The 10,532-nt window shown below is 41.4% G+C and overlaps 1 protein-coding gene and 1 pseudogene across 1 annotated transcript; both read right to left on the bottom strand.

The window, feature by feature from the left end:
• Positions 1–485: 485 nt before the first annotated feature.
• Positions 486–7,156, bottom strand: LOC142902590 (complement C3-like; annotated as a pseudogene).
• Positions 7,157–8,049: 893 nt separating this feature from the next.
• Positions 8,050–10,512, bottom strand: LOC142902602 (complement C3-like). Its single transcript, XM_076047817.1, has 5 exons — positions 10,355–10,512; positions 10,052–10,144; positions 9,840–9,923; positions 9,545–9,695; positions 8,050–8,309 (listed from the first exon to the last, which is right to left on the bottom strand). Exons 1-5 carry the CDS (start codon positions 10,431–10,433, stop codon positions 8,165–8,167), a joined length of 552 nt encoding a protein of 183 aa, XP_075903932.1. The 5' UTR covers positions 10,434–10,512; the 3' UTR covers positions 8,050–8,164.
• Positions 10,513–10,532: the final 20 nt, after the last annotated feature.

Here is a 10,532-nt window from a genome sequence, read left to right as displayed (position 1 = left end):
TATATGTATATATATATATATATATATAAAAACGAGTTGACTTGGGCTAAATTAGTTTATTATTATTTTTGTGGACTGTGCAGTATGTGGTACATATTTAATGCATTAGATTTAACTTCGGGTTTGTGAATATTTTACACCAATAGTGCCGTGAGTGGCACAGAGCCGTGCGTGCTCCGGGCTGCGGAGAGAGAGAGTTGCAGCGGTTACTGACCGTGTGTGACGCCTGTATATTTTAATTTTTTTCTCTTTAAAGAATTAACCCAGAGGATGCTTGACACCTGTGTGCGTCTCACTTGATCGAAAGACACAACGCAGAAATCCGCCCGCTGCACGAGCTTCTGTCTGTGCAGAACCCAGTGTTAAAAAAATATAGGGTGTAATAGCTTGTCGTGTTGGTGTGGTGACTGGCATTAGCTGTCACAGGTCACTGTCTGGCCTCCTGAAAGGGACCAACTCTACAAAACGTCAATGTTAGCATGTTCTCACCTGATGAGCAGAAAGACATGTTACTTAGTCATCAACGCTCACCGGCTGGTCAAACAAGTTTATCATCAGGCCCAGGGGGCGGCTAATCTGGGCAGCACAACTTTCTTGTGCTTTCGCGGGTGAACTTGTCCTACCCTGCGGTGTGGAACGCGGCTTGTGTGTGTCTCACCGAGCCCATGCAGGTGTCCTTGACATCCACCCAAACCGAGTCTTACACCACTTCGTTGCTGCTAGTGTGGTAGTAGGCCACAATGCGGAATGAGGGCAGCATGTCTTTGGTAACGACTACCACAGTTGTGAGTGTTTGTCCGTTGACCCTGGAACGGCCGTGCTTCACCAGCTGACCCTTGCTTGTCACCTGCAAAAGGCAAACTCACAGTTTACACGCCACAGTCACCCTGGAGCGTTGACCGTGGACATCGCGACGTCATCGCCTGGTTTGCAAATACCTGTTTTGACGCTTGGTTTTACCGTCAAGTTGAAGGATTCCATATTATGCCATGCTATGCTTGCTATGCCAAGTACACACACGACTAAACTACAGCCAGGCCCAGAACTTTGTGGCCATATTTCCACAAAATCATGCCAGATCAGACAAAATGTACATTTGGGCATTTGTAATTGTTATTTTGCTCAATTTTTCATGAAGACCAACAAAAAACATGAGAAACAGTTTGTAATTTAGTACCCCTCTCTGTACTGACAGTTAGTCATCTTGCAACAATGTATGGTGGTCCTTGCTGTCGAATGCAGGTTTATCGCATTCTGCGCTCGAGAGGCTGAAGGCACCACAAAAGCTCTCCACAACGCCTCTCTTACCAGAAATGTGATGTCCTGCTGAATATTTTTGTTTAGGACAAACATGACACGCAGGGATTCTCCAACTGTTATTTCAGCTGCAACGATTTCTGTAACAACAACAGATGATTATTATCATCATCATCATTATTATTATCCCAACCGTGCCTCTCACCAATGTGGATGTAGCTGTTGCTTTCACTGTGGTATGGGTGGACTAGCATGGAGTTCCATGCCTCTCTGCCCTGTGGAATGCTAATATTAGTCGTCATTGCCTGCAATTCAATACACAAAGCTGTTAATGAGCCAAACAGCTAAGGGACATTGACCCTGCATTCATGAGTAAAAAAACGAACCATGAGTGCAGGTGACAGGCATCAGATTATACCTGGATAACGAGTCGTTGACCATTTTCTACTGAATTGAGTTTCATTCTTGCCATGCCATTAGCGTCAGTGCAAATCCGCACCTGGTCTGGCTGCACCTCCACCTCTATATCTTGTGCAGGAGTTTTGTCAGGATTTGTAACTTGGATCTGCCATTAGAGACACAAACATCTTAACTTTTCTACATATCTGTGCCTGCAGTGATGGGTTTCTCTTTTCCCTTAAAAACAAAACAAAACAAACAAAAACAAAGTACAAAGGTGTGACAACGTAGCAATACAAAGGCTGTTGGTCAACTTTACCGTGACATCAAAGATCATTCCGGGTTTAAAATATTTGGGTGTGTTCTTGAATTTGATGGAATACGCTGATGAGACAATTGGGATATTCTTCAATTCAGCCTTCACCATTTTGTGGCCTGTGGAGTTGAAGCAGAGACCTTTTTGTTCACACAAAAAAGTAACATTTTTGTAATGGGAGTGTTTGTTTTTTCAATGCTTCCTTCTCACCACTTTCTGTAAGCACATGGACACGGACAAATATGGAGCTTCCCACAAGGTGCAAGACATTGGAGAAAGCCTGTGTGAGCTGCTCTCTCCTCAGTGTGACCTCCCCACGACCACTGGTGATCTACAGTGACATAAAATCCAACTTTAAATCAGTAAGCTGGAGGAGTGACTGGTGGCAATTTATTTGTCAACAAAAGTATGGTGAATCTCCTCACCGGCACTCTCTGGAGGGAACTTGGCAGGGAATATTTCTGATCATTGTGCAAAACACCAAATAAAACGTAGGCCGTCCCATCCACCTCCTTACCAAACAAGTACCTAGAAAAAGTTCGGAATACTTAGGGGTAGATCCTCAAAGAATTGAGCACAGTGCTAAAATGCGGCGCATTTTGCGGCGGGATTGCGGCCGCAATTTGCGCCACATATGCGGGTATCCACGAAGGTTTTTGCGCTAATGATGCCTCCTCCGTCTTACCAAGACTGCTGCCATAATGGAAAGAAAGTCAAGACGCAAGACGCGTTAGTACACCTGAGTACCATTTGTATTTTCCATAGCCTATCTAAAATATTGGCATATATACTGTAGTCTATGCCTATCTATATATAAGATTTGGGGAGCCATATATATATTTCAGGCTTTTCAGAGAGGAAAGTTTCACTCAGAAGCCAGAAACACTTTGACAGACAGAAGCTGCGCCTGGTTTTGGCTGGTGGTGTCTCCGTCTGTCAAACTGCGTGCGGACACAAGCGCAAACTCTTTCTGGATCTGCCGCTGTTTGAATGAGGCATATTTGCATAGAAGGGGGTGTGTCCTTCGTCAAACAAAATAAATTGTATTTCAGCACCCTCTAGTGGTTTCCAAAAAAACACAATCGTGAAGCACGTTGCCTCACATGTAATGGCGGTCGGTAAAGCACACGAGTGTACCTTCCCACAAAGAACTTTTATAATTGAACACAATTACCTGAAATGAATAGATATGAGATCTATTCATCACTTTATATGCACTATTTTACAGTCATGTCTTTATGGTTACTTTTCTACAGCTTCTGCTGTTGTAGTTGTGGGTCTTTCTCCCTTGTTATCTTGTCTTACATTGTTCACACACGCACGCGCACACACACACACACACACACACACACACACACACACACACACACACACACCTTCTTTCAGTTGTGTAGTAACACTACTGGTCTGTACCCACTCCATTTAACAACATATACTTTATTTACTGCACTCAGAGTCTTGGGGGAGCATTGAGTCCATGGGAATTAAACCCACAACCTTCTTGCTTTGACACTAGCCACTGCACCACCTTGTTTCCCTCAAGTACATTTTGTATTCTTTAAATGACTGAGTGAAGGAGATGACTTGTGTCACGTTTCTGAGGTCTTTTAAAATCAAAACAACAACATTTTTACATACATAGCTTCGACTCTGACGGTCAACTGTTCACTGTCCACGTAGAAGAATTTCATCCCAGGTGTAAGTTTCACCTCAAAACTGGGCAAGACTGAAAAGTCAAAGGGGATTTCTCAGATGATTTGTCAGCAAGCAAGTGATGGGTGTTCAAACAGTGCATCTAGTGGGGGACTTAGCAGAATCTTTGACCTCAAACGCTGCGGAAAAGCTGTGATATCTGTTGTTTGAAAACTTTGCCACAATCTTCCAAATGCCAAAACTGCAGAGAGACAGCAGAGACACACACTTCATCAAAACTATAAACTACTGACCAACAACACAGACTGAATTTGTGATGTGACTGAATTTGTGAATTTGCACCTCAATGCACATATCTCAAGAAAATAAAATTCAGGTAATTTGCAAAAGCAGAATAACTATATTAATGAGTAATGAGTAAGAACCTTACCTCACAATTTCAGGCAGTCTAAACCGTCAATGTCCCACTGCTGAATCCAGAGAAACTGGGTGCGCAGGCAAAAAGAGGCCATCGGGGATCTGAGAATAATCAAGATTCAACAAATGATGGTAAATGTCCCATTTCATTCCGATGTTACTGGTTAACATTGAATGTTATTCACTCAGTTAAAGAAAAAATCTACCTCAATGTCGACTGGAACAGCGGTATCAGAACTAGAGTTCTGCTCCACTGCCTCCATGCCGGGTGTCAAACCAAAAATCCTGTAAAGAACTGTAAACAAGCAAGTGTCCAACTTAAGCTTCTAATGCTATGGGAGTATAACCAGGTCGACCTGATAACATTTGGGACCTTTCACCGTCGCTGCCGGGTGTGTAGAGAGTCTTGTCGGTCTGGATAAAAATGTAGCCGGCCTGGAAGGACACCATCACCACTTTCTCCAGTCGGGGCCCGTTTTGGAACACAGCCACCAGGTAAACGTACTGCTTGATACGTGGATTCCTGCTGAAGTCCTGTGCAGAAATCTGCACCAAGCAGTCAGTGATATGGTTAAAACAAAATATAACATCTGGGTGTATACTTAAGGCCAATCCTAGTGCATTTGGTAAAAAGCCAAGCCTGAATATGGCTGCATGTAATTGCTGCAGGGGCAACAGCAGGGCTTTCCGTTTTCTCAGAGGTGGAAAACATTTTTCAGATCTAAAGAAGAGCCAAAACTTTCAGAGGAGACTGCTCCTGACTGGCATTGGTTTGGTTTTGTGGAACTGTTCCAAGGGCTTCCCCTTTTACCCTGACGGATTTTTAAAATGAATCAAATTTAACATGTTTAAAGACATTATGCTTATTGTCGGGGAAATAATGGTGAGACATTGGTGAGGCCTTTGTAATTGCACCCCACTTGCATTCCATATATGTCTGGAGGGATGTAGTTGCATACAAGTTGTTAAACCCAGGAAAATGAACCCCAGACACTTTATGAGTGCTCCAGATAGCTCACAGATTTGCTAGCTTACTATTTGTAGTGTATATGCCAAACTACTATTTCTAAATACTTTTTCTTTACATTTTCCACAATAGATAGATAGATAGATAGATAGATAGATCAAAATGTACAAGACTAAGTTGCAGTGTGTGATATTACCACTGAGCCATTGATGCTAATGCCGATATAATATATTTGATTTGTCTCAAGAAATAAATTATGACCCCTGAACTGCTAGTAGTGGCTTACTGGCTGTCTGCATGTATTTCTAACATCTGTGCAGAAAAACAGCATTTCGTATACCATTATTTTTCCCAGTGCCTGGAAGTTGTTCATTCTGCTCAGGGTCACAATTGTCGTTGCGAGTGTTCTGTCTTTTGCTGGATGTGCCATTACTCTGATGTCCACCTGGATGTCTCCTCCTGTGCAGTCCTGACACTCCACAAAGATGTTCTCCGTGGTTCCAACCCGCAGTAGGTTGGGAGCCATCAACACATGCCTGTAAAGAAAGTACCAAGAGAGATGTCAGGCTCCACCTTTTCAATTGATACATTTTTGATTCATAAAAGGAGTTTTTTTTTTTTTTTTTTCCAGAAAATCTAAACTAATCTCAATGTAATTTAATGTCAAAAAGACCAAGATCAAATATCTAGTCTTGAGGTTTTCTCACATGCAAGTAAATGGGAGCATAATAGTGAAAGGCATGTGCTGGTTCCAATTTGGCTAAAATAATAATAAAAAAAAACAAAACAATAAACAACAACACTGCTTGCTCAGACACAGGCTGTGACCTCTGGCACACAATGAGTAATCTAGTGATTGTCTTGATCTGCATCCTATGTTGGATCCATCCACCATTCCATCATATTTCCAGCATCTGTTTGCTGTGTGTGAACTTTGAACAAGAGACGAGAGTCGATGGTAAAAGTGTGTATGCTGTTGAAAGCTGTTGTTGGTCAAAAAACACTTTTGACCAACAAACTTTTTCTGTTTAAAAGAAAATACTGCACTCAAATAGATCTTCTACTTGGAGGTTGCTACTAACCTTAGCAGTACATTAGGTGAAATTGCTGGTTCACCAAAGCAACCAACAGGATGACCTGCATGGCCGATGCCATCTGTGGCTCAAGACGAAACATCATCATGACATTGCAATCAATCTAATGTATAAACACAGCTACAGTAGTGTATAATTTCCCAGCAGTGGTTGAGAAAGAGACTCATTTGTCGATTGTGAGGGAATCATTTCACAGTGCAAAGTCAATCAGAGTTTATTTAGCTGACCTGAGGGTGGACGGTTTGTAGCTTGTTGCTACACATGTATTAACAGTGCTCTGTAAAGGATGAATACATTTTTCATCAACACTGTAATTATGTTAAAGTGTGTGCTGCTTGCATAATTTCAAATCTTTTGTGCAAAATGATAAATATGATAAGAACTTATTTGTGTCTTAATTTTATATAGATCTTAAAATCTTTCTCTTGAATCTTTAAAAAGCTTAAATCTTTACATTAACTAGGTGGAACAATATCTTGACAGAGGGATTATTCCACTTGGTGTGCTTCAGATGTTCTTCTCCTTCTTCTGCCTTCAGAAAGTAAACTTGCAGTGCCACACCAGGCCTGGCATAGGTACTACATCGTTTTCAGTCGTTTCCGTCTAAACAGGAGAATATTTGATGACGACTTTGTGTAAAGTTTACACGAAGTCATCATCAAATATCGTTTTGTGAGTGAAAGATTCACACCCCTAGTGTAAACGCATTTTCTTCCTGTGTAAACGGCCCGTGTTTGGCAGCACATACCTGCAACTGTTCTCTTTGATGAAAATAAATTAAACATCACATAGAACTCGTCTTAACTGACTAAGGTGTTTACATGCACGTGAGTTCTCCGATCATTATCGGACTAAGGCAATAATTTGAATTTCTCTAGTGCCATGTAAATGCACTGACTGATGAGCACCTTCACTCCATCCTGAGGATTTCCTCTGCTCAGAGCCTGACCCCAAACATTGGGAGCAAAGAGTGGAAAGGGACAAGGTTGTATCCAAGAAGTAAGGTGTGATGGTCCAGAAGAAGTCTTCTGCAGTCGACACACACGTCTCCATGCTTCTGAAAAAACTGATCGACTTTGAAGGGGACTTAATATCAATCAGTGAGTTCTCTTTAATCATGATTGCCTGCTTGGCACAGGTGCCTTCCAGGTTTTTGTTTTTTCCCTCCAAAATGTAATTTTTCCAGATTATTCTTGCAGATTGTCAAAAAGTTCTAACTGTCGTAGTTTCAAAATGGCAGGAATGCACATTTTCAAAATGTTCTTAGAGTTGCTTTCCAAATGTTCCAAATTCTGCTTATTCCAAAGCCTCACAGAAAGAATTTCAGACAACATAATGCAAATATTTTAATTAGAATTTAGAGAAAATTTTAATCCAACTGCATTATTTTAAAAGGAAAAACATGTCTGTTAACATTTCTTCTCTAAAATGTGAAAATAATGCTTGTTTGCTAAATGTTCCTACTCATGTTATCAAGTGTTTTCATGTTACTACTCTGAAAATAGCATTAACAATGTTCTCTTCCTGCTGTATATCTTTTGCAGGCAGAAAATAGTTGTCATATTGCGGTGAATTCTAAGATTGTATTTAAAATGGTATTTTGCAAAACACAAGTATAATTTATATACACCTCACAGAGTAGGTATAAAGCCTTATTTCCACTTTATTTGTTTCACTGTTTTTTATTCCTGGCCTGTTGTGCCTTTTTAGGCCTTCTGTATTAATCAAGGTGAGACAAGTAAGGATGTAAGATAAGTCATATATAACACCTGTTCAAAACTTAATTTTAATGCCATCATAATAAAATGTTTTTTGTCGAGCACTTTGTGTTGCTAAAGAGCCGACCTAGAGATGCCTTACAATAAATCGGATGGTTCCTGTCTTCACTCTACCAGCTCTACCTTAATCTTTATCTAATGTCTTTTTATTAAGAAAAAACAACACAATGAGCATCGAGCACACTTTAATGAATTCGGAGACACATTTTTACTGAGAGCCTCGCAAATTTCATCCATGTAAAATGTTCATTTGAACAGAGGCCAATAAAGCAGCAGCATCCTTTTACTTATTTAGACATCCAAAGAGCTCGTACTGCTGCTTCATCTCTTGGATGCCACTGCAGGTTAGTTCGTGGTCATCAGTCTGACACTCCGAATCAGTGGGCCAGTACTCCACCCAGGTGTTCTGACCCAGCATGTAGCGATACCTGAAGACACAACACATGCGTATATGCATTTAAATTCTTAAATACAAATCTTCATTTATAGCTGCAATTTTCCAACAAGTGCAACAACTCTGTCTTGCAAAATTTCCTGTTTAAACATCATGTGCTCTTGTCAGAAATTTCAAACAAACCGCCTAGCTGACCAGCAGAATATTACTAATGTTACTAATCCATCATAAATGAGTATCACCACAATGGGGGCAGAGTCATCACAGCGACAGTGTCTTGACGTTCTAAGTTTGCGGTGCCATATTCATTTTACGGCAATTTGCTTTTGGGGTGGGGGTGGGGGGGTTATTTCCCCACTTTCAGACACCGTTTAATGACTGCTGGTAACCGAGAGTGTCCATCAGCTCAGAGATCCGATAGACCTACTCGTTGCCTAGTCATTGGTTGACCACGGCGCTGGTTTGCTAGCCGATTTCCCTCTTTACGGAAGATGCAGGATTTTTCAAATGACAGGTATTGAGGGTTTTTATTTCTTCGCAAATGAGTCGCTCTCATGAATCCCCTGCATCGCCAGTCCCTGTCCAATTGTTGGCCTGCACTCTGTTGACGTCACATTTTCAGCTCGACTCAGCTTCTCAGGACTGCAGTCGTGCAGGTGCTAAAACAGTAACTGGCACCAGGTAGAGAAGCTTTAAAGTCGAGTAGCTGATGGGCGCTTTTGTAAAATCCCCATTAGCGACTAGAAGGATGGTGGTGTTTTTGTTTTACGACCTTTGTTGTCTGACCACAACACTAAGACCCCAAGGGAGGTAACTCAAACCAGAGAAAGAGGGCTAATTCTAGCCCGTTTCACTAATGGAGGTAACTTAAGCTCTCGGTCAGTTACCACGGTAACAGACTCTTTGAAGCTAACCTGGTCGGGACCAGGTTTTTCCTCATTGAACCTTGAGTTTCTCTCTGTCTCCACCTTCTTTCAGCCACACACAGCATTTAATTTCCACATTCATTCATTCAGCTGGCGAGTTTTTGCTTACACTTCTGCCATTTGTTATTAAAAGATAAACAATTGGAAAAAAAATCAGTCACTAGAACTTTATTGGAAGTCCATTTGTGGTGACGTGGTAGATCAACTCAGAGATCAGGGTTAGACTGAGAGTTCGTTGAACCTGCTTTGTGAAATAGACCCCTGGTTTGGCTTGAATGCCGCCCAGCAGAAATAATTAGGGGATCCAAATACAACCCCCATATACGTCAGTGGACAAACTCACGTTAGAACATTGTTCAGGACCTCTTGCCGAATGTCTTTTGATGTCCCCATGAGCAGGTAAGTCTTGCCGCTCTGCAAACCTAAAGCCTTCCTGCAGTGTGGGTAGCCGAGGAATGCACGCTTTTTCCCCAAGGGACCCACATCAGTAGTTCCTGCATTGACAACAAGTCATTTTCATTTGTGGTGGTCCCTGCTGGCTAAACAATAGAATGGTTTTTTTTTGGCACTTCTATGTTGGCCACCTTTTTGAAACAGAAAGTGCCTTCCATCTTTACATACAGTTGATAATTACCCACCTTCCTTGATGACGGACAAGATCTTCATATCATACACATCAATTGTCTCCTTTGCAATGAATTCCTCGACTTTCACTTTGTACGCTGGGGACAGACAATATCCATTCAATAATGCAAATTGGCGACTGATCATTCAAACTTCTTTGAATGATCAGTTCAAATCTTCAATGAAATCATTCAAATCTTTTACTGTAATAATAATTGGGGCTCACCAAAATCTATTTTGGTGATGGCAGTGGTCACACAAAGGTAGTCTGTACGTTCAAAGTTATCGACTTTGTCTGCCTTCTGCATGCTGCAGTTTTCTGGAACCAAAGGCGAAAAATGAAAGAAAAAGGCAGACGTTGAAATTAAGCGATGAACAGCACATCAGTGGTACCTGTCTGATGATCTATTGTGTCCGAATTGATGTTCCCTTTCACTAATAAATCCTCAAATACTCCCTTTTGTGTTTTTGTGTCTTGGTAAATGACACAAAAACACAAAAAAGTAGATTTGTCACCACCCCGATTTACCTTCAGCGCAAGTGCATACAATTCCTACGCAGAGCTGCAGCAACTCTCCATCTTTCCTCTGAAGGTGGTAGAACCTCATACACGGTGTTTCTGCATTGACCAAGAGTGAAATAGAGGGGTGGGCTATTAAGAGTTTAGAAGAGAATGCTCCTTTTTTCCTGGACACACAAAAATCTCA

The sequence above is a fragment of the Nelusetta ayraudi genome, unplaced genomic scaffold, assembly GCF_046127955.1.
Source record: "Nelusetta ayraudi isolate G7.1 ecotype Tasmania unplaced genomic scaffold, CSIRO-AGI_Nayr_v1 ptg000095l, whole genome shotgun sequence".
NCBI classification, from domain to species: domain Eukaryota; kingdom Metazoa; phylum Chordata; class Actinopteri; order Tetraodontiformes; family Monacanthidae; genus Nelusetta; species Nelusetta ayraudi.
This window is presented reverse-complemented; position numbering and strand designations above follow the sequence as displayed.

What these genes read in the sequence shown, in the direction of transcription:
- LOC142902602 (XM_076047817.1), bottom strand. Translation starts at nt 10,433, where the DNA reads ATGAGGTTCTACCACCTTCAGAGGAAAGATGGAGAGTTGCTGCAGCTC. An exon ending in CTTGTCCGTCATCAAGGAAG is followed by an intron (nt 9,696 to 9,839) that starts GTGGGTAATTAT and finishes TTGTCAATGCAG; the next exon opens with GAACTACTGATGTGGGTCCC. An exon ending in GTCCTGAACAATGTTCTAAC is followed by an intron (nt 8,310 to 9,544) that starts GTGAGTTTGTCC and finishes TTGTGTCTTCAG; the next exon opens with GTATCGCTACATGCTGGGTC.